This window comes from Indicator indicator, chromosome 18 (assembly GCF_027791375.1).
Source record: "Indicator indicator isolate 239-I01 chromosome 18, UM_Iind_1.1, whole genome shotgun sequence".
NCBI lineage: Eukaryota > Metazoa > Chordata > Aves > Piciformes > Indicatoridae > Indicator > Indicator indicator.
Window position 1 is genome coordinate 14,808,258 of NC_072027.1, and position 25,228 is coordinate 14,833,485.

Consider the following 25,228-nt stretch of genomic DNA (forward strand, 5'->3'; position numbering starts at 1 on the left):
TAGTATAGGTAACTGCAAATGTATTATTTCTCGTTACAGTTCTAATCTAAGTAAATGGGAATCCTTCCATTCGCATTAATGAGGTTTCTTTCTCTCACTTCTCACACTTCTCTCTGTTACAGAAAAAATAGCTGCAGCTTCTAACTGCAGAGAAATTAAAACACCCACTACACAACCTAGAAGAAAGAGATACTTAAATTTGGTCTCCTTAACTTTAAAACTCTTTTCCTACTGCCCTCTGCTCTGTACTACAGGGTCACTGTCAAAATGCAGTGTTACCAAGTTTTCACCTCTGAGGCTGGTTAGAGATCAAGAAGACTTTGGTTTCCCAGCTGTACGACTTGCCCTACATCTGAGTCAGGAATTAAACCTAAATACTGTCCTTGAAGGAAAAGGAGCAAAATTAAAGCTCTAAGACACATGATCACTGCTTTATGTTCTCTAGTATGTCTGGGTAGCAGTGATGTTGAACTCTGCTGCGTACCAAAGTGACACCACTTCAACAACCTTGTGAAGAATAAAACTCTGAAGTTAACATATCTAGTTGTGCAGGCATTCTATGCTTCAATACTATGAGTTTGGCCAACACCACTCATCATTTCTGACTGGTGAATAACTTATCACAAGTGGTACCAGGATTTTGTCTGGAATTTAAAACCTTGAGTACTAAACTGCAAGTTATTTTAAAAACCTGAATGGCAAGAGCATTATTGATTAGGTTTTTTATCAATGTGCTGTTGAGGTATATAATAACCTAGAAATCTTAATATCAAGGTGCTCCAGTCGAATATCACAAATTACTTTCCAGGAATCCCTATACTTAAGGTCTATAAGCTGCAATATAAATCTAACATAGATTTTCTAAACTTATGCATTTTGACATTTAAAGCCAACAAATACATTGATAAAGTACCTGGGCATGTGATGGTGGGAGTCCTCTTCTTATATAAACACCAAAAAGAGCATCCTTCCCTAAGGATATGTTGAATTTCAGGAACTGTGGCTGGCTGACATGGATCTGAGACCGCCAAAAAACTCCGGGAGGCACTTCCTGGGTAACTCTGCGGCCAACTTCTGTTTCTCCACTGTCTATGCTGCTATTCCTGGTGACCCATGGTCCTAGAAAACAGAAGCAAATATAAATCAAATTGGATAACTGGGTTTTATAGAGAGGGTTTTATCCATTCAAGATGAATATCTGTGGCAATTCTACTTTTTAAATCATACTGTAATTCCCCTTTCTTATTGTGATGCAATCTGCCTAGGGTTTCAACTAGTATGTAAGAATTTGGTCCCTGTGTCTGAAGTAGGAAGGCTGTGAACCTTTTCTGTGTGAAGCATCTGTAATACTCTAACCCCTCCTCCATTTAATTCTGAAATTGCTCTTTACTGATCAAATATAGTAATAATAGAGAGTCAGTTAAGTACATATGGATGTCTCTGTGCTCTTTTCACTTGCATCCTGTACACAGCCAAGGTATTAAAAAAGCATCAGAAAGGAAAACTAAAGGGTTAACTCCAATCTAAATGGACCGATGTAAAGTAGTGCAAAAAACTCCAGATCATAGACAGGAGAATTGATGGAAGAAATGAAGTGCATAAGAAGTATTTAGAGGACAGTTTCTGTATTCTAACATGCACCTTCTCCTTGAAAGAAAGTTAGTTGCCTTTTAAGTTCACGCTGCCTGAAGCAGGGACTATCTATAAGTCTTTTTCCCTCATGCTATGCTTAGTTAAAACCCATCATCTGATGGTTCTTCAATATGCATTACTGAAGACAAGATACAAGACCTTTCTGGTTGAGTGCTCTGGCTTCCAGCCCATGCAATAGTCAACCTTTAAAACACTGTGCCATCCCTCCTGTTCTCAGCTGAACAAGATGGTTCTGAAGTTACACATATTTTAAACATGGAGTGCAGTACGTGAAGAGTCAGCAGGGCTTTCAAGCTACAGCATGCAGCATCATGCAGTTCTGTGTTCCATATTCTCAGCCAACATGGTGAGAAATCCATTTAAAAATTATTCCAACAGACATTATAAAGAGCAAAACCAACACAAAAGATATCTGCTAACAATCACAGAAATTTAAAGGTATCATTAATGTCACTACTAACAAAAGTTGGATGGCAGTGATACCTCCAATAGAACCTAACAGTATTTGTTAAAAGCTCAATGCTTATTTCATGTGTTTTTTTCATGATGCAATGGTATTTTCAATAAATGGCAAGTTATTTTGGAGATATATTCCAGTACTGTAACAGGATGGCACAGAATGACATATAATTCCAGCAGGTAAGTACACAACAGCTTTTCTGTCTTGACTATCTTTAATTGAGAGAGCTGCAATAGCATGGTTTCAATTATAGATTCCAAATTATCTATGTTAGCAGCACTTACACTTGTACATAATGCAACAGATATTATGTTGGCAGTGTTTTGAAATGGTAAAAGAATGCTCTGAATACCAACTGCTATTCAGTTTTTGGCAACTTGTTTGCGTTTTTTGATTTTCAATGTTAATGGGCCTACAATAACATCACAGCACTAAGCAAAGCAGAAACCAGAAGAATATGCAAAGACAAGTTGCAAGAAAGGAAAAGTGTCTGAGAATGTCAAGCAGTGCACCTTTAGGGCTGCCCAAGAACACAGATAGCAGCCAGATTCAAATGTGCAATGTTTCATAAAAACACTATTTCCTTTCTAACTTATTACTGCAACAGAGGATATCTCAAAGTTCCTACCTGAGCCCAATAACATCTCACTAGAATTTAAATCAGTCCTTACCCACATGGATAGGAAAACCAGGTAGAGAGCACATAAAATCATCTGTTCAGGGCTATACTGGGATCACTGACAGAGCTAGGAAAACTGAGGGCTCCTTGATCTCCTTTGAGTACAACGCTCACTTCACAACTTAAGGAATAAATGATGAATTTTTTTCAACATTCTTAAAACTTGTGCTGTAAATTATTTCTTCGGAAGCAGACTTCATACTCTAAAGAACTTTGTTCTTCACCATCAATACATGCAAAGTGAAACAATCAAAGAAAAAGCTATATGCAGACACTATTACAGTAGGCATTATTATTATGATGATAAAAGCTGTGTGAGTAAAAAAGGCAGGATGATTAACAGGCCAATGCCTCTTCTAGCATTCTCTGTCAAGACTCCTTATACTTGTTTAAGCTGACTGGCCCTATTAGGAGGGACAAGGGACAGTGGCAGAGAGCAACAGAGTAAGCTGGATCATATATTGTACACCATGCTGACCTTACGCTCACTGTATGACAGGAAAGGCTTTCACCAAGGTTTATGAGACTTGTAATATATTCTATAGTTTGTAAAGGTTCCTGTTCTGGGGTTTTGTTGTTGTTGTTTGCAGGGTTTTTTGTTTGTTTGTTTCATCTTTTGTGTGTCTTCCCCAGTTTCTGGCCTGGGGTTTGCCCTTTTTTTTTTTTGTTCTGGTTAGTGCACTGTGGTGGTGATTTTCATGGTTTCATCTTCTGTGCAAGCTGCTACCTTTTCTCCCGTTTTGTTTTGGGTTTTGTTTTGTTTTTTTCTTCTTCTCTGTGTAATCTGACATCCCTGCAATAAAGTAGTGAATTGTTGTTTTCTGAGCTGACATCTTGGCTTTCCTGGCCCCTTTCCTCCTTGACCACTGAAAGGGGAGAAGGAGGGAAGGAAAAAAAAGGAGGGAAGGAGAAAACTTCTGTTGTAACTGGACTGCTGTTACTCAGCTGTCAGCTGAGTTAAAACCAGGACAATACTCAATGAATTATCTGTATTATATGTTTGTTTTTTTTTTTTTTTGGTTGGTTGGTTAATTTCATGTCTATAACAAAACTTCTCCAGACCATGGAATTTAGTGCATATCTTTGGCATAAATAATACTAAATAAGTGCAATCTATTTCTGAAATCCATGTGTAAAATGAGTGGGAGTCTGGAGTTGTAGCCTTCCCAATGTTGGAATCTTTTAGTTTGTCTTCTTTGTAAGCAAAATTTTATCTTTGTAGTTCTCTAAATGCAGTATATACATAATACTTCATACTTTTTAATACAGTTCTAGAATTGACTGGAGCAGTGGTCATCTATATTCAGAGATATGACTTGTATTAGAGCACAAAGTAAATGTTCCAATTAGTTAAAAAATAAGCCTACTTTAGTTTTCAAAAATTCTGGTTTTTATTTGTATCTGGGAAAGGACTTTTTTCATGAGTCAAGATTCCTCAAATACACCAATTAAGCTAAAAAGAGAATATTCCGGATGTCAGGAGAACCAGAGTTACATGCCCAGTACTTCATGATGCACCATACAGGAAAAAAACCCAAAAGCATTGGATACAAAACTTTCCCAACAAGAAGTCATTAGAAAAAAGACCATTCTTTCAAATTACACGTGGAAATTCTGAACTTAAAAATGGGTGAAAACTGCAGAGAGAACAACTGAATTTGTCATTATCAATCAGTCTAGAGACATGATTCAGGTTTGTAATACTGAAATGACTCAGTTCAGTTTAGTATTATCTTTGGAAGCACCTCCTCATAGATACATTTTATCAGCTCCACAACATTAATGACCTGGTTTCTAATTGTCCAAACCACTCCTGGAACATTTTACTGGCTCAGGAAATTCCACCTAGGGAATGAACTGTGACAGTTGTACGGGTTCAACACAGCAGAGGATTTTAAAGGCAGGTCAGGTAAGCATCTAACACCAGTGATTGAGACATAACCTACAACAAAGAATGGCACGGATGGATGATCCCTTATTTTCAAGTCTTTGTTTCTGGAGCATGCAGTGTTTCTGCTCTATATTCAGCCTGGGAGAAATTGCTGCTGCCTCACCTTCAGCATGGTGAAATGGATCCTTATTTTTGCTTTTAAGTATTTAATACACAACCTTCTGTTTTTATGGCTTTGCATCACAATGCTAAAATAACACATTGGAGAAATAATTGAAGTTATACTAAAATATAATTTTTATATGTGTAAATTTAAGTAATAACTTATGAAATTCTAAGTCCACCAAGCTATTAGACCTCTACAGATTATGCCCAATTGAATCATACTCTCGTAAAATCCTGGTGAGTTACTCTTGTTGGTAGGAGACAAAAAACTAGTGGCAGCACTTGGCTCAGCTCCTTGCTTTGACACAGCCAATGCATCTGAGTTGGTCATGATCTTAACATTCTAGGAAGACTACTTGAAAAGCAGAAATACTAACAAAAACCTATTAAAAATCCTCACCTTGAAGATGAGTAATGCAGAGCAGTCACATAAAAATACTACAGGAAGTGGATCAGTTTTGGCCTCCTCATAGTTCCTTCCTCCTCAAGTTACAAATATAGAAACAAAATGCAAAGTAGATATGACCACTTGAACCTCTTTTCTTAGTTACTAGGCTGAATTTTATAATTTTTTTAACCTGAAAAGCAGAACGTTGTTCTAGATTTATATTTGCAATGTCTTTTTCTGTACTAACAGCTTCACTTATAAATTCTGTCTCTAGAGACTCAAACTTCTGCTGATAGCTCCCTTCAGTCTTCACCTTCACCGTGCAGAGAATGTATCTTGCTGGCTGACTCACTCCCCTCCAGCTATTTTTAGAAGCTTTTCTGTTGTAATGGGCCGCTGCAGATCACATTCAAAGAACATCAACTGCATTTAAGTAAAGTTACACATGTGACAAACTGACAACCTGGGAAAAAAGACTAACTCAAACAACTTGTACTATTGTGAACAGATAAATCCCAACATCATTATCTCTGCTGTGGGTGACACTGTTCTAGAGTTTAGTCGGTTTATCTCATAACCTCATGGATACTTGATTTTTTTTTTCTCCTGTGATGTCCTCTCTATAAAAAAGTAAATAGAATTTTAAAAGCATACTTCTTCATCTTACCCAGGAGAGCCATTTTAATCATTCAGCCAAACATATATTTATAAACTAAATAACACTTATTCATTTAAAGTGCTGTGTTATTTACCCAGTTGAATACTATTTTGGCATATACCTTTGAAAAGACTGTTTTAACACTCATATATATTTGTCATTGAAATTATCAAATAGGCAATACATGACAAGAGCAATGCAAACTGCTCCTGCTAACTTGTCAGCAGGCCTCATCTTTGAGCTGGAGGTCAGTTCCAAACTGGCAGCTGATAGGACATGCCCACTAGCCCTTTAATTTAACCGATGTCAAGCAGCACCAGCTATAGAGGCAGAACTGTAACTACACTGAAAGTAGACAGAGTTGAGTATTTATTACACCTCCTTCTGTACTGTAGTTAAAATTAAAAAAAGAAAAATGTCTACCAGCCGTGTCACGCTGCAGACATCACATTTAAATAGCAATTAACTCCAGTGCTTTGACTGTGTGCCTTTATAACACTGATGACTGTAAATTACATCTTGATAACACTCTTGAAAAATATCTAGCAGAGTAACCATTGCAACAGATCCATAATGAACCACCAAGACAATCTGAAAAATTTCAAATTAAGTACAAGGAATAAATATCACCAACATTGGTTAAAGAGAATCCTCTTTCACTTCTCTTGTTGTACCTCTGCATTTCTTATACATCGCTGCTGCAGACACGGCTTTCCTTACCTTTTATGCAACTTCTTTTTCTGTTGTTGTTTGTTATTTAGTTAGGGATTTTAAGGAGATGATTCCAAAGAAATTTATGGGACAGCTGTGTAAAGGAAACCAATCAATCTAAAAATACATGCCACTGTTTTTTTGTTTGTTTGTTTTTGCTAAATGAGAATGGACAGGAATTATTATGGTTTTCAGTGATAGCTTGATTTTTCCCTCAGGTCACCTGCTACGTATACGACCAGACATTTGTTATTGTGTCAGAAACAAACAAACAAAAAAACACAACAAAACCAACTAAACAACAACAAGAAGTAGAAAATATCTTTTCTATACAGATTTCTTCCATGAAAAAATCAGTGCTATGCACTCTTTCCAGACTGATCACTTCCCTTATGAACTTATACTTCAAAAACACCTACTCTTAGTATCTAAGTGCCCTAGGTGAAAAGAGATTCCATGTGTACGACAGACTGATTGGTGTTGGAAAACAAATTCCCACACCTACAATAAAGTCAAAAGCCAGGAAATGAGAGTTTGCCTGGAGAAGATGCTATGACAGATCTTGAACTTGAGTTATGCTGAAGATCCTGAGGTACTAATGAGCTCTGCTTTGTCAAGTGAAGAGGAAGGAAGCTCCTGCATTTGTATGTGCTTTCAGGAGTCCAGTGAAGTAGCTTCTGAGACAAAATCAAATTCTCAGATTTCCCGGTCAGTACCCCGCATTTTTGTTGTGGCGGAAGGAGAGAAATTCTGCAAAGAGAGTCTGTTAAAGACCACTGCTCTGGCTCAGCTGCAGTCAGTCAGTCCCTGCAGGTGGAATTAAGAAACATATGCCTTAATATTCTGATACACCTTAGAACTTAGATACATATTCACATTCCCATGGACATGGCTTCACAAGATTCACTGTTTGCAGAAACAAAAGCAAATTATAACTGAAATAAAATTAAGATGTGTTAGTTCACTGCATTTCACAAAGAACAAATACAGGCTAGCTTGAATTTCTACATCAACATAACAATCACAGTATCACAATATATCAGAGGTTGGAAGGGACCTCAAGAGATCATCAGGTCCAACCCCCCTGCCAGAGCAGGGTCACTTAGGGTAGTCTGCACAGGAATACATCCAGGTGGGTTTTGAAAATCTCCAGAGAAGGAGACTCCACAACCCCCCTGGGCAGCCTGTTCCAGTGCTCTGTCACCCTCACTGTAAAGAAGTTTCTCCTCATGTTGAGGTGAAATCTTCTGTGTTCTAGTTTGAACCCATTGTTCCTTGGCTTATCACTGTGAACCACCAAAAAGAGCCTGGCCCACTCCACTTGACACCTGCCCCTCAGGTATTTAAAGACATTTATGAGATCCCCTCTCAGTCTTCTCTTTTCAAGACTAAACAGCCCCAGGGATCTCAGTCTCTCTTCATAGGGGAGATGCTCAAGTCCCCTAATCATCCTCGTGGCTCTCTGTTGGATTCTCTCCAGCAGGTCTCTGTCTCTCTTGAACTGGGGAGCTCAAAACTTGACACAGTATTCCAGGTGTGGTCTCAGCAGGGCAGAGTAGAGAGGTAGAAGAACTTCCTGAGACCTGCTGGACACACTGTTCTTGATGCATCCCAGGATCCCATTGGCTCTCTTGGCCACAAGAGCACATTGTTGTTCCATGGAGAACTTGCTGTCCACCAGCACTCCAAGGTCTTTCTGTGTGGAGCTGCTTTCCAGCAGGGCAGCTCCCACCTGTACTGGTGCATGTTGTTACTTCTCCCCAGATGTAGGGCCTTGTACTTGTCCTTATTAAACTTCCTGAGGTTTGCCTGCACCCAGCTCTCCAGCCTGTCGAGGTCACGTTGGATGGCTGCACAGCCTGACAGGTGTCAGCAACCCCCCCAGTTTTGTATCATCAGCAAACTTGCTGAGGATTCTCAATGCCCTCATCCAGGTCCTTGATAAAGATATTGAACAAAACTGGACCCAGTACTGATCCCTGGGGACACCACTTGCCACAGGCCTCCAAGTTGACTCTGTGCCACTGATGACAACTCTATGAACTCTGTTGTCAAGCCAGTTTGCAGTCCACCTCACTGACTAACCATCCATGCCACATCTCCTGAGCTTTTCTATGAGGATGTTATGGGAGACTGTATCAAAAGCTTTACTGAAGTCAAGATATATGACATCCACTCAAGATATATGCATCACCTCTGTGTACAATACACTTCATCAGCTAACTTCAAACAGCAGCTCATACTAACACCATCAACACAATTACAAAATTAAAATTTTTCTTCTGCTCTGTTGAACTTACACAAATACTCTGCTTCTGCTAAGGCAGCCCTAGAGCCTAGTATATGTTCAGAAGACCACATCTGCAAGCCTTCAGAGTGTCCATAGTAATGCTTCTGCTTCCTAATGTGTTAATTAAGATCTACATTACGTTACCCACATAGCTACTTAATAAGATTAATCCACCTGGAAAATGATGGCGAGTCTTGATTAAATTGAAGGAAGGGAACGGAAGTGACATTTAAGATACATTGATTGTTATTACATTCTGATCATCTCTTTCAAAGCGTCTGAAAGGAAGTAGTAGAAACCCAAAGATTTATGCTGTTTACATTGTTAATGAGGTATGAGGTTTCCATATTTTATCTTTTGCAACGTAACAAAAAGATGCCTTCAATTGCTCCCTACTCCTTACACTGTCTGGTGAGTAGGATTAGGCTTCAACAGGAACAGAGCTGGAAGTAGCACCAGTGTCTCAGGCAGTCAAATCAGGGCCTGTTCTACCTGCATCTGAACCCAAATTTATCAATATGCAAGGGTGGCAAATATTCCCATTTAATAGTTTTGTTTATTCCTTTCATGTTGCCTGTCTGCTGCATTGCTGCATTGCATCCTGACTATTAGAAAATAGTAATTTCTGTGTGTACGTGACTCAAAACGTGACTCAGAGCTGCAGCATCTGGCAGAGGTCTCAACATCATTTGGAGAAAGCTGAAGACAACCAATACAGCTTCACGACTGCTGAGTTTAGCTCTCCATATCTGTTAAAGTCAACTTAATGCTAGATTGGTAGAAATGTGTTTAGCCCCTCTCTCATCTCAAGCAAGTAAGACAGTGTCAAATTTAATAGCAAATTTAACTGACTTAATTTCATTATTGCTGAATAATTACAACGCTGATTCTGAGAACTAGAAACAAGATGATTTTGAGAACTGGAGACAAGTATTTTTCATGACGCTTCAATAGTTTACCATTTAACTGACTGTAATTGTCTTTTTGAAATCCACAGATTGTGGTAGCCTTAGTGAAGTATCTCAAAAATGGAGCATGAACTTGGATCAAGCTGGTTGGTCCAAAGAGAGACAAACCTTGGATTACGTGACTATGAGATCGCAAATTCAAAGCTACCTTTTCCAATTAGTCAGTATATTTAAGAGTAATGGAAGTGATCTTTCAGGTCTACAATCCTTGCCTGTTAATTATCTTTGATTTCTTTTAAAATGGGGGTTTTCAGGATCAGAGACCAGATTTATTTACTGTGTTTTTCAGCTTTATAGACTCTTAATACAGTAAATAAGATCAAAAATACTAAGTCAATTTTGAACGAGTATGAAATCTGCTAAAATGTGAGCACTCCAAAGGCAATATATCATAAATGAGAAACTCTACACTGAAGCATTCTTTACTCAGATCTGCAACTGGAGATAGCTTGTATATTTCCATATAAATAGTAGTTTATCTTAGCTGCCCTCTGAAATGATTAAAGTTGACTTTTACAGTGTATCTGCCAATTAGAAAGGAAACAGCACATTGACAGTCACATATTTTATGTATATATGTGTCTAGCCTACTACATAATATTAAATGTACAATATATTTTTGGCATAGATAAACAGAATCTAGGCACAGAAAAATCCCCTAAGGTCATCAAATTCACTCTTTGTGAAGAAGCAATTATTCCCAAACATGCTTTCCCCTGCTGCCCAACTTTTACACTAAAAGTCTAACACTATCCTCATGCACCTGTAACAGACAAGTGGGCTTTACTCTCAGAAAGGTTTTTTGAATGTCATCACTATATACCTCATCCCTTTAGCAACTCCACAATGCCATGGCAGTGTCAGCTTTTTGGTTTTAATGTACTATGAAGGGGTACTACCTTATAATTTGTATTAAGAACAGTATTTTTCTTTACTTTTGACTCGTAATCTAAATCCCCAATGCAGCACAACTTCCAGAGAGCAAAGGCAAAAGCAAAAAATTGCCACTTGCTTTGTTCACAGCCAGGATACAGTGGGCTTCCCTTGCAGTTTTACAGCAGCACTGAGGATTTTCTACCCGTTTCACTTGCCTACTCCTTTCAGACATCTCCAGTATTAGTGAGATGTACAGTGTAATTACAAAACCCCTGCAACTCTGGTATCTTAATAGTGAATTTTGTTTTCATTCAGACAGGAAAATGCAGTAATAAAGTAATTTACGTTCCTCTTAAACTGAGGTTTTATTATTTCATACCAGAATTTAGCCTCTTAATAAGGAAAAAGCAGATCAAATCGAAATACTTGCCTTTTTTTTTTTTCCCTCCCTTTCAAATTGCCCTACTTTCAAATGCTTTGCTTGCTGAGTAGGCACAGCTTGTGTTTAAGTGGCCGTTTTAAGTCTAGGGGTTAAAGGTTTCTTTGGGAGACCCATGTTTTGAAAAGAATGGCTTCATCCTGAGCTGTGTCAATTATAGAAAGGTCACTCTCCACAGCCAGAGTCCTGAGCCCTTAAATGGTTGTTGTGTTAAAAGCTGTCAGAGGCTTTCCTAAAAACTGCTGGAACAGCAATATTAACTTGGACATAATAAAAGGAAAGGTGGGATGGAAAAACTTTTCACCCTTCCTTGTTGTAAGAATTGTGTTTTAAATATTCTTTGTGTTCATCCAAACCTGTCACTCATATTATTCCTCTGTGGAAGATTACTTGTCTAAATGTTGTTCTCTCCTCTTCCCCCAGATTATCAACACCTCAGCAACCTTCCAGAAATGTCAGAAGAACAAGTAAACTTTTCCAACATGCTCTGAGGAAAGCTAACTGCAGCAATTTAAGGCATAACTAGCAGTTCTGTCTCCTTGTCTCCTCTACAGGAGGTTACCACTCCCAACACAGCTGGCATCTCAGCCCCTTCAAATGTGCAAAGCTAATTAGAGTGGGGCTGGGATAAACTGCCAGAATTTGCACTGAAGTGCCCCAGGCAGATGAGCACATTCCAATTCAGCAATCCTGCTGCCCTGTATTTGCACAGAGATGGCAACAAAAAGCTGCAGGGGGGGGAATTTGGAACCGTGTTAAACACTGCAGTTGTCTGCTAAGTGACCATAATTGCAGACCTGAGCTCTTCGGGTTCCTGACTGAAACCATAGGGTCTCTCACCTGTGCACAATCTGGAAGAAGTTCAGCAGAATATAAACATTCTGCCTTGTACTTAAGGATGTGCTGTTCGTCCAGTTTGACCTACAGTGAGTCAGAGATGAAAGCTGAGCCAATAAAACTAGGATGCAGGATTTCTTGAAAAGGAGGAAGCCAAAATTAGTCCCTCCACAGAAGACATAAAGAAGATGAGATATGGCAGCATGATTTATTGAAAACAGAAGAAAAATCAAGAAACGATCAAGCACACCAAAGAACAACTGAACTTCCTTTCCCAGCTCCATTTTAAAAGATTCCCCCCACCCCTAACATATCCAACACAAGCATCTTGTGTTAGCATTTGTTTCTAACTCTTGCTCTGACAATCAATAAGTTTAACGTGAGACACAGGTCCTGAGAGCAGGGTTATGTTCAGCTCTGAACAAACTCTTCTGCTGACCAGCAGCAAGTGCTCTTCTCTTCCATTTCAATTATTTCATCCTACCTTCACAGTACACTCTAAAGCCTATGAGGTGCTTTGACTACTTGAAACTGTTTTGTCCTCTTACCACCATTTTTGTAACAACAAAAAGGAAAGATTTATTGTGCTGTAGCAAAGAAAACACCTGAACTTCACCTGTAAAAACATCATATGTTTTGTCTACTTCAGAAAATATTTCTCTTTCCAGATTTCCCTCCTATTCTTCTCATTGCCCTGTCTCTGTCGTTCTCCACTGGAAGAGGAAGACATTGCTCATACTAATATCACAGGACAGATTATTTACTATGGGTCAAATTCTGCTGTCCTTGATGCTTTCTATTATTAGAAGCAATTCTTGTCTAAGAAAGAAGAAAAACCCAGGGATTTAGTCCTGGCTGGAAGCCAAAATTCTTGGCTTCTCTCAAGTAGTACAATATACCTCTACTAAAGTCAAGATTTTTCTCTGAGATATCTAAGCTATACCTGGAAATAAGACATATAGCCAGTAAAACACACATTTTTTATGACCAAGCACTTCTTCGCATATTCACCATGGTTGGAAAAGACCTCTAAGAGCATCAAGTCCAGCCATTATCTAAGCTGACTAAGTGTGGTGCTAAACCATGGCCCTTAGCACCACATCTATTTATCTTTCAAACACTTTCAGGGATGGGGCTTCAATGACATCCCTGGGGAGCTTGGGAACTTTTGGTGAAGAAATTTCTTCTTAAAATGCAATCTAATCTAAATCTCTTCTGGTGCACCTTGAGGCTATTTCCTCTCATCCTACACTTTTTACTAGAAAGATTAGACTGACCTCCACCTCGCTTCAACCACATTTCAGGTAGATGTAGGGAGCAAGAAAGCCTCCACTCAGCCTCCTCTCCTCCAGGCTACAGAACCCCACTTCTCTCAGCTGCTCCTTTCAAAGACTTGTTCACTATACCTTTCACCAGCTTCATTGCCCTTCTCTGGACCTGCTCCAGCACATCAGTGTTCTTCTTGTATTGAGAGCACCAAAACGAAACCTGGTACTCAATGCGTGCCATCACCACTGATGAGTACAGAGGGACAATCCCTGCCCTGATCCTGCTGGTCACACTATTGCTGAAGAACAGGCGAGGTTTTAGAAACGCCATGATGTTGTGCACAGGGTAAGCAGCGGGCAGCGGTGCAGCGGTGAAGGCAGCAGAGGGCAGCAGACAGCCGCCCCGCTGACCACCCGCTGGCAACGCCGCGCCCTCAGCCCAAGCCAACCCAGCCCAGCCCAGCCCGCTGCCCCGAAAGCCTCACCTCTGCCGCCAGGTGTCGCAGGCGGCCCGTCCTGGGCGGGCAGTGCGGGCCGCAGTCCGTTGCTGAAGGTGTGTCCGTCGGCCGGGCGCAGCTGCCAGTTCAGTCCCAGGAGGTGCATCACTGCCGGGAAGATACAAAGCGAGACGGTGAGAACCTTGGCGGAGACTCGGCTCACTGAAACAGCTTTTGGAAAACACGGTAAAGAGGCTTATCTCCGAGGAGCGTTAATACGCTAGAAGAAAAGGGAAAGCCCTCTTACCAGATCATCTGCGTTATTGCACAGAAAAGGGAACCACAAACGAGCCAGAGACGTGAGCAACCTGCCCAGACTCTGGTGCTGCCTTCCATATCAAGGGTTAGAGTAGAGGACATTGTAAGGCCCCTTCCAACCCAATGCATTCTATGTGTCTATGATATTGCATGAGCCTTGACAAGTCTAAATCATTCTCCTAGTGGATTTATGTGCATCTTCACCTTGTATAAACAGGAACTACCTGAATACATCTCCATACTTCCATCATACTACCCCTATGGCTTCCTCCCACTGTAGAGGGATAGCAAGGGATAGACAAACCCACAAAGCTGTTTTTATTCACTTGCTTTCATGTTCACCATCAGCACTCTTCCTGTTTACACACGATGCAAACCTACTCACCACAGAGAACAACCTTTTCAGTTATAGACCAAGATGGTGTTGGAGGGCATTCGCTGCCAGTTTGGAGGCAGAAAATACATGTGATTATGGGTCCCCTTATAACTGTTCAATTCTGCTGTGGCAGATCCATGTAAATTTTGCAGATATTTGGCATCCAGTCACACAGCATTGTAGGAGAGATGATGTGCTCCCAAATGGACCAGCAGTGGCCACATAGCCAAGTGTTCAGAGATGAAACATTAGGGATAGGTGGGGCAAAAGACTTATCACAGAAGCTGCTATTTATAGCACTTGAGGAATCACTTAGATAATCTCTGAATACCTGGGTAGCCAGTTAGATGTGACCTATTCATACACATATTTCTAAAACCCAAGATACAAAAGCACACCCCACCCTCAGGATCCATCTGTCCCAGCTCCTGGAAATTGCAGCACACAATCGCTGCAGGGTTTAGCCTCCCTGTTTCTGACAAAAGCAGCTAAGAATCAAGACAGATTTCATAACATCATCTTCTCCTAGACATACCTACAGACCAAGCAGATGTCTAAGAACAGTTACTAACATCAGGAGACACTGTGTGAAGAGGGCCAGTGCCAGATTTTGCATTCATGCTGAATTTTCAAAATTTTTATTATTAGGAAGCAAAGAAAAAAGTTGAAACTATATTCAAGCATCTGGTATTTTACAAAATACCAAGTATGAATCCGATAATGTTGGTTTTTTTCCTGGAAAAAATACTCAATATTTATTTCTAAAAAATGTTTTAAAATTCCTAGAAAATATACAAAAATTTTCTGTGTTTTATTCAACTTTTTTTTTTGTTTTGTTTTGCCAAAACGAACATTTTAAAAGGCTAATCTCAAGAAACTACTTTTCAGTATGGCAATGAAACTGAAAAATTATTTATAAATCTCAAACAGCAAACAGGTTGCTAGCTTATACAGACTCTCCCTATTGAGTGAGAGACATCATCTCTGCTGGAGATGTGAGAGGGCCAGGGGACACTGGTAGCAGAGCAGCTTGTGATGTGTTTGCGCTGTCAGCACTTCCCACACGATGCCCACACACCACAAATCCAAAACCAGAGTTGAGCTGGACCACCCCCATAAACAGAGTATGTAAAGATTAAATGTATCTCAGAGCCCCAAAAGGAAAACAAGTCATAGAGAAGAATTACAGTTTTGTGTTTTATACTCTCAGCGTCTATTCAAAGTTGAAGGGGTTTTGTTATTGTTTTTTTTTTTCTTCTTTCTTTTATTGCAAGCGTAACCATAAATATAGGTCACTTTCAGAGATTAAAGTCTGCTGCTTCAAGTGTGAACCATTCCTTACAACAAAGAGATATGGAAATCATAACTAATAGTCTGTCCAAGAGAATTATAGTTGCTAACTTATAATTACCAGGTAAATTCAGACAAGGAATTATAAAAGATTTTATTAACATCGTACTAAGAAAAACTTTGATCCATCTGCTTCCATGTATACCATGAATTCATTAATAACTCCATTGCTCTGTGTTTTAATCATAGATGCACATTAGATAGGAGCAATTAGAGCATCTGCTATAGTCCCTTACAGAGAAAAAAATTACAGTCTCCTGCACAGCTCATGAATCCACTATGTGATCTACAAACTTCCACAAGACAGCTGAAGTCACAGACATGAGGAGTGTTCACCTTCCAGCAAAAATACAGCAAGAAAAGTGTGTCAGAGGGACCTGAGGGGAAAGCTCTATGTTTGTATGGCATACAGTAAACCTGACTGGCAACCAGGAGGGAGAACAAGGAGCTACCTATTCTCTCCTGCTTGAGAACACCATGAGATAGCAAATTTATATGATCAACCTTTTGTTCTGTTAATCAAACAAAAAATGCCTCCAGCAAAGGAGTAAGTAGAAGTCCATTTAATTAGAAATTCAGCAGTTAAGTGCGTCTGTGCCAGAAGCGAAGTTTGGGCCAGTGAATTTGTGCCTGTTTCCTTTTTGTTCCTATTTTGCTTTTTATAAATTACAACTAAATAACCTGTGGTGCTGTGACTTTGCCTTCTTACCCAACAACACGTTTCCACCAGGTATTACACTACAGGCCACATTGCCTCCAAATGATATTCATGAGACAGCTGAGTTGAGATACTCAGCTAGATCCAAAGCTCATCATTAAGATGAACACTGATTTTCCAGAACAGTCCATTTACTCAAATGCATTTCCACAGCTCCACATTTGGTTTACAGACTAAACCTTCAGGGACAAACACATCTCTGAAGGTTTAAAATAGACAAAAGTGCTGTTTTATCTGTTACATGTATGATGTATTCATAAATTGTATTTTACAGGCACTTCTGTGTATTTTTAGGTATTATTTAGGTTTGTTTCCTCTTTTTTCCTTCAACATGCAAGCATATTTTCTTGTCTCTGGCATCTGAGTTTCAAACATTTATTTGGTTCATTTGACACTAAGATCTAGGAACTCAGGATAACAAATTGTATATTTATAGCTTCTTAAAAAAAGAGAATATATAAACAATAAATTTTGAAGTAAAACCTTTGAGATTTAGATAAAAAGTAATAATCAACCTCTCACTCCCACCCCAGCAACACACACATACAGACAAAGTGAAAGCACATGGAAGCTAAACCTACATGCCCATCAAGAACAAAATCAGAGAACTAGTTCATCACTCCAGGTGGTAGAGCTGACAGGGATCAATCTAAGACTTACATAAGATAGACTTTGCTAGAGTGAATCACATATTATTTTAAGAAATCCCCAAAGGTATACAAATCCACAGAAAAATGACAGAACTCACCTGCAAAACTTTCTTGAACATTCTCTAAGACTGAATGGTTCATTCAGTCTCCTCTTGCTCTGGCCACAAACCCAGTGCTCCCTCCTTTCAGAGTGTAATGCACCATGATTTCCAAGCTCAGGCAGCTCCCTGTCTTCCCTTTGTACTCTCCTGTTATTCTTGACCATCTATTTTTAAATGAAAGACCTCTGGTGTCTTCATGTGTTAGAGGTCTCCCTGTAGTACAACTCTGTGTCTGCCAATATGCAGGGCAATAGAGTTTTGCCCTTAATCCTGTACTCTGCAGTATTCTCTTTTAAAGGGAAAATTAGGAAGATTAATGATCCACCAGTTTCCCCATTCCTACTGCATCTTACCCGTTGAGGTCTGGATGATATGCACCACTTGCTTATTAGAAAACTCAGTATTCCCTAAGCAATTTAGAAAGGTGAGGAGATGATAAAAGTGAACAGAAACCAGAATGTTTCCCTGTATTAGTTTTCCAAGTTGTCATGCTTACTAAGCCCTAAAATACTCTCATCCAAAATTAACTCATCAAACTATGATCTCACTTTATCAGGATATATCTAGTCATGTTATATTTAACTGTAGCAGACCAACCTCTTTTCATGTGTAAAAGAAATTGCTCCATTATATGATGAATATTAGCAACTAAACACTAAAAGTATATTTGCTATACATAGACTATTTTATTATAGGGGAAAGGAAACTCTAGAAGTTTCCTTTCCATCTGCTCATGGGGTGAACAATGATATGAGTCTTGTTATTCCTATATACTTAGTCTTGAGCAACATCAGTGTGATATCCAAATCAGGCCCAATGAATCACAGACATAATGAAACAGAAGGTACCTAATAAATCATAGCAGCATGTAATTTTATAGTGTACATAGTCAGAGAACTATCTGCACATCCATATTTTTTAAAAATTTCATATGATCTTTACATTGGTTTAACGCACCACAACGTTTGTACGAAGCAAAAAGAGTTTAGCCTTTAATGCTTCTGAGTAACTTTCAGGTACGTTGAATAAACACATCCCCCCCCCCCCCCCCCCAATTAAAATACAGTTAAACATGATTTCGTGCTTACTTTTGGAACAAATTTTATTCAGCTGAGACTCGTTCTTTACTGGTTACTACTACTGCAGAACTCCAGGAATACCAAAAATTGATCTGATTGACCTCAATTGTTCGTCATAAAATAACAGTTACTTCAAAGACTAGAAACATAGTAGTTCAACATTCTACTGCCATTCCACTGGAGAAACAGGTTCAAGTTCAATCCAAGTCACAAGTGAAATGAGTGGATTAGGCCCGTTCCCTAGTGATTACAAAATGAATGCACAACTCATCACAACTGACAGCTTCTTCTCAAGAGATGCCTAAGACAGGAGTAGCAGGGGTCTGCAAGCCAGGAAAGAGCAGTGGAGGAATGCCACAGGAAAACTTGCATGGTGCCTGAAAGTACTTCACTTGATTCTAAGAACAGCTCTTGCTGAGGAGCAAGGATTATCGGGTAGCTATAAGAAGAGAAGACACCTTCTGCAGCTCCTCTCAAAACTGGAAAGGTTACCAGGCAGTTCAAACGCACACACACACAATCAGAATTTGCTGAACTACGTCTTGGTTGAGATCCCCATTTTGCTACCATGTCTCACGATTAACAGAAACAATGTAGTGGACAGCCAGGCTTTGTCAGAAGGACAACTTTGCAAGCCTTTTTCGTCCTTTTTATCACTGCAGACATTCATTACACGTCCTCTGCCACAGACTTTGGACTTGACCTGACAAAGTCAGATTTCAGGAAGTCATAAATGTTTTACAGAGGCTGACACCATCCTTTACTTGATAATTTTATTGGCTGGCCTTCAGCTGCAGGAGGAATACTGGCACTGTCAGTATGCAGCTAGACTGGGATATGTGACTTCTTGTCTCACATGTGGCTGAAGCAGTTGTCTCAAAGCAAGCTGCTGCATCCAGTGACCTGGCCTTACAATTATACTAATGCCTTTGCCTTTAATGCTCTGTCTTTAGAGCATCCAGCTGAAAAAAAAGGTATTTAATAGAAATACCATTGAGGACCTATGGATGAGTGTGTTGTTATACTCGGCAGCAAAACTTCTGCTGGGGGTTACTAATTGATTTTTTTTTAAATAAATGTTACTAAGGATGAAAAATGAGATATGAGGAGAACTACAAGATGGTTCATTGTTACTGTGTTCATACAGAAGAAAGAGGGGAACCCAAGAAAAGCATTAATTTTTATTTTTAAACCAGTCACACTCCCCCTTCCAATATGACTCATTTCTTTCCCTGTACATATCAATAACTGAATGGAAGGAATTTTCAAAACACAGCATGAAAGATATACCCACAAATCCCATTAGTAGTAATGTAGTTCGTGTGCTTTTCTGCCATGCAATGCTGTCTGTTCCTCCAAGTCCAATTCCTGTCTTTCTACTTTCAAAAACAATTGAAAAGCTTACACACCTGCAGTTACTTTGGGGGTGTGGAAAACTGGAGGATGTGAAGACCTGGCTCCCAACTCCACGGATAACAGTGAAGCAGAGCTTCAGCCTTGAGGACAAGAGTTGTACCTTGGGTGGTTGTTAGCTCCCCAGTTACTATCTCGACTAGGACAGGGAAAGAATCCTTGGTTTTAGACTTACCTTATTTCAGTGCTCTTCACTGAAATGTTTTCATTTTGCGACACTTTGAGCAACCTTTTTCTCACAGAAAGGGTTACAGCATTGCATGCTACCTGCAGAATGTGGAATCTCATGACAAAGACCTTAAAAGAGAGGCAGAATACAGTGCACTATTCATTTATTCTCATGACAGGCCCTAGATTGTACAGAGCATAGAAAAGTGGCACAAGATCAATCAGTTCCTGAGACTGCAGAAAATGAACTCACTTCTTACAGCAATTTTAAGAGTTGAGGCTGCAATCATTCTGCTCTTGCATTTGAACTAGAGGTTGTACTAATAAGAAAAGTGTTGATACTTTTATTTACCTAACACAGCATCTTTCAGCCTGCACGTGACATGATATCTGCTTTACTAGCCAAAATATTGCCACTTTTTAAATAGGCTTAGAACAGCAGAAAGGATCATTCCTGACTAAAACACAGTGGAAAAACCTTTTTTCGTTTCTTCTTTTTTTTTTTTTTTTTTGTGGTGGGGGGAACAGACACAAAATTATCAGCATTTAATGTTAATACAAAGCAAACTGAATCCAATTTTAATTTCATGCCTAAATAACATCATTATCATGAACAAAGTACTCAGCTTGTCTTTATCCTGTTTCCAAGAGGAGGAAGAACCTAGCTGAGACCTGAAACTGGCATTTCAAGGAATGTAGACACAAATACACTCTCTTAAATTACTGATGCCTGAACTTACAAGACTTAGCATTACTCCTTTACTTTTAATACTCATCAAAACCCTAAGGGATATCATGTCAAACATTTATTCAATTCCGTTCAACTTCTGAACCTGAAACTGCCCTACTCTCTACAAACATGTTGAAAAAGCTTTCCATAATCTAACAATTCCAAAGCATTCAGACCTTGACTCAACCTCTGATTGCTAACCATATTGATAAGAAAATTGTTTTTTTTTCTTTTATTACTTCCTTGCATGCACTAAATGAAGTAGAACTGCAAGATTAGGAATGGTCAAATTTCTGTCCACAGTTCAAAAAAAAAAGTATAATTTTGTAATTACTAATCACAGAGTATATTTTTCTTTTAATAGAAATTATGCAGATTAATAACCTCACTGTAAAACCTTGCATGAATGAAAAATTATAAAGCTTTACTCTTAACACAAAGTAATTATTTGAGTTAAAAGTTCATTAAGAAGAGGAAATAAATTCAAAGATGAAAAGTAAATATTTCTTCTCCCACAGCTTCTCAATCATAGAATGGTTTGGGTTGGAAGGGACCTCCAAAGGTCATCTAATCCAACCCCCTACTGTAGTCAGCAGGGACATTCCCCACTAGATCAGGTTGCTCAGAGCCTGTAGTGATAGGATGAGGAGCAATGGTTTGAAATTAGAAGAGATTAAAATTGGATGTTGGGAACAAGTTCTTTACCATGAGGGTGGTAGAATACTGCAACAGGCTGCCCAGAGAAGGAACTGAGGCCCCATCCCTGGAGATATTCAAGGTCAGGCTTGAGAAGGCTCTGAGCAACCTGATCTAGTGGAGGATGTCTCTACTCACTACAGGAGGGTTGGACTAGATGACAATGAAGGTCCTTCCAACCCAAACCATTCTATATTATGCTTCTAACCTCATACTTTTCTTATTCTTGGCATGTTTCCAAGTTTGAAGTTTGCTTGTTTTGCCTTCACAGGAAGAATTTTTTTCTAAAGAAGCAGGGACTGAAATGAGAGCTTGCCCTCCTGCAACCATGCCTTCTCATCTTCCCATCTAGGATTCCGAAGCAGGTAAAGAAGTGCAAGCTGCAAGTGAGGACATGATTTCAGTGTGATCACACCAATATGGAAGAACATCTGCATTGTGGTAGTTCTAAGGCTATTCCTTTAACGTTTCTTCACAACAAGCAAGCAGAGAAATCAATGAAGGGTTTACATGGTTGCCAGAATTTCAGTTTCAGACCACTACTTTATTTCAAAGTGAGAGAGTTGCAAATTTTCAGAGTGCAGCAATATACATGTTGCAAGGAATTTTGTGTGTGTGCTCTCATATGATTAGCAGTTTAACCACCACTACAGGAATGAAGAAAAGCTTGCATTTTAATTCCCAAGAAACATCATGATAGCACACCAGTGTACACAAGAGCATTTCAAGCACTGTGCACCACGCATAGTGGAAGACAATTATATTTAATTTGTGTACCTACATCCCAATTCATCTAAGGAACATCATAATATACACTTAGTCAAACACTAGTATTTGTATTACTTTATATATTACGTCTTAAATTGCCTTTTATAACACAGGTTTGACCTTGATATTACAAGATTCACAGCAGATATAACAAAAATCACTGTTGCAGGTGAAGCTGCTGTCCACAACAGCAAAACGAAGCCATCTTACTGACCAGGGCATATGATACCTGACCACTTAAATGAAACTTTCCATCTTGCATAAAAAACTGTACAGAAGCCAGTTCCACTGTCTGATGTCAGCAATGCAACATGCTCATCACCTGTCAGTTTAGAGCTGTTTAAAATCAAGGCCCATTGTAATCAAGGTCAAACTTGTCTCTCACTTCAGTGGAGCGAGCTTCACTGCAGAACTTGTCTGTTTCTTTTAAGTACTTGAGACTGGGAATATCGTAACAGTGCTCCAAAAGACAGTTTTCTACAAGCAACTGCAATGCAACCCATAAAAAGCTTTATCCTCCAAAGTCACCAGTTTAAATTGTAGGGTGAATTGGCTATGAGTGGTAATGCTTTGGTATATGCATCACTGTACACAATTAAGTAGTGAATTTTAGGATAAAATATGAGGTAGATTACATACCCTCAAAAAACTCTGTCTTCAATTACATACAATTTGTAAGGCACAACTGAATTATGTTAAATTATTAATACAATACATTTAACATATGTAGCAATGTTACTTAATAATACTATTAAAATAACCAGGAGTTAGCCTTCAAAGAGAATACAACTAACACTGTAAGTGGCAAAACACAATCTATAGTAGCTAAACTACACATTAGTACTTTAGAGTTAATGTTCGAGTACCATTTCTTCATGTCTGTAACATTCAGTTTGACCAGCAACCAAACCAGGATTTTACATCTTTTGTCTCTGATGGGTAAAGACTAAATGTGGTATTTGAAATCAAAGCAAAAAATCCTGAAACTATACTGAAAATCTATCTAGCATCATAGCCTCACCCCTCGTCATGAAACTTACTTTCATTTCCCCCCTCCCCCTTCTATTTTGAGAATTTTCTTCATCTTGGAGGCAGGTATCAAAGCTGCTCATTGATAACTTAAAAGAAAAATTACTACAAACTCCTCATTGTCACTGTCTCTGACAAGCTTCTGCAATGTATTTACCTCCTTCTCTCACAACATTAGTAACATTTGAGTGCCAAGAGAGTGCTACATATGAAATGTTTTTTCCATCCATATTAATTTGAAAAATGATGCATCTGATTTTATGGTCTAATAAAGAAAAGCTGCTTCTGTCTACTGGAAGTGGCTGTCCAAACCAATTAGTGAGAAATACAATAAACACAACTTTTATTTTACTAGGATATGAACAGGAATTAAAATGAAGACACTGCCAAACCTATTCATGAATCTTTATAAAGCTCACCTTTAAGGACAGGTTTAAAAAAAAAAACAAAGTTCTGTGATAACACCTACAGAGTTATTTCACCAATTTTCCATTTAAATGTGCTTTTGACAATTTAATGACTGCATTCTTTCAAAAATAACAATGGCATTATATGACTGTCATGCAAATGTAACTCAGGATTGCTATCGGTTCATAAAATGATTTCAGAAATCTGCTCACATCCCATGTCTTTGCAGATTTTACATCAACTGCAGCTCTCCTTTCATTCTTGAAAAATATTTTAACATTTACATTCACATCCTCAGAGGAAAATTTTCAGTTCAGATGCAGGATTAACAATTTTCCAACCCTATGCTACATTGCAGAATTTTATGCAAAAGCAGTTCTCTTCTTACAGAGGACCACAGGCCTTTGGGATGAAAGAGTCTCTGGAGCATTGCATTGTTAGCACTCAGGTTGCAGAAAGCACCATGAAAAAAACCAAACAAACCTGCTTTCACACTGTGCTTTCAAAAACATAATATTACCCAAACCGGCAAGTAATGAAGCTGAAATGATCAGCTACTCACTGCACACTACCAGTGAGGTCCAAGGAAGTAATGCATTATGTTCTGCTCCAAATTCCTGGATCAGACCTGTGAAGTTATTTTGAACCTTTACTAACCCAGTTTTGTGTTTGAAATATTTTCAGAACTTATCTTCACCATTTTAGCAAGCTAGACACAACACATTCCCTGACTCCTGTCACGGAACAATGGGAGGGACTGCCATACACTGGCTAAGCACTCTTATTGAAAAAAAACAGAGGATGCTGCAATAATTGTCCTGAGAGGCTAGAAAGGAAACAAGACTCTATGCTGACAGCTTAGCTCAGCATGAACTCTCATTTTTCACACGGAGCTAATTAAAAACTGAAATTAGTTAAATATGGAAATGACACTTGCAAGCACTTTAGCTGAATTCTGGCAAAATCCCTCTAGAGTGCTGCGACACTACCTGCTGCTTCAAAACTCCCCAATTGAATTTCACAGTTAAAAGGCCGAGCAAAGGGAAAGTTATTACAGAGATTTCCAATTCAAAACGTGTCTGTAAAATTCTAAATTAAATTTCATGGTAGCCCTTTCAGTAACTAGGGACATACTGTGCAGCCCAATGATACAGTGCTCAAATAATGTCCCTGCATGTATTCTCTGATTATCTCACCTTTAGGCACTGTGCTGGTGGTGACACACTGTGAAGCTCACAAGGATGGAAGGCTCTACAACACTACAAAGATAAGCTCTATACTGTTACTGAAGTAGTTCTTTGGAAAGCATGGACACATAGCACATAAAGGAATTACTTCTACAGTTTAACAGCAGAAATCTCAGAAAATCAGCACCCGACCTTCAAAATATTTTATGCTTCAAGATTTTAATTTATATCTGTAAGTGCTGAATACATATGCAGAGAAGGGTCTATACTGCAATAAATTACATGGCCTCTACATATATCAGTGCTTTACAGGCAAGGTAATAATAAAAGCACTTCTGCATACTTAAATGGGCATAAAGAACCAAGGGACTGGATATGCATAAAAGGTACAATGACTGACATTAGCTTTTTGACTAAAGCACCATGTGAATTCCATTTTGGTGCACGTGACTTGCCTAGTGTGCATAAAAGCAAGAGTATTTGCCCAAGGGCAAATATGATTTCTGAATACAATTTA

General features: G+C 38.9%; 1 protein-coding gene across 2 annotated transcripts in view; it reads right to left on the reverse strand.

Moving 5' to 3' along the window:
- TENM2 (teneurin transmembrane protein 2) overlaps positions 1–25,228 on the reverse strand; it is a 506,506-nt gene that overhangs the window by 120,451 nt on the left and 360,827 nt on the right. For both annotated transcript variants that reach the window (XM_054389071.1, XM_054389069.1), the window contains exons 6-7: positions 13,769–13,888; positions 914–1,119 (exon numbers count right to left, since the gene is read on the reverse strand). In XM_054389071.1, coding sequence (XP_054245046.1) covers positions 914–1,119; positions 13,769–13,888 — 326 coding nt within the window. The remainder of the gene's footprint in view (positions 1–913; positions 1,120–13,768; positions 13,889–25,228) is intronic.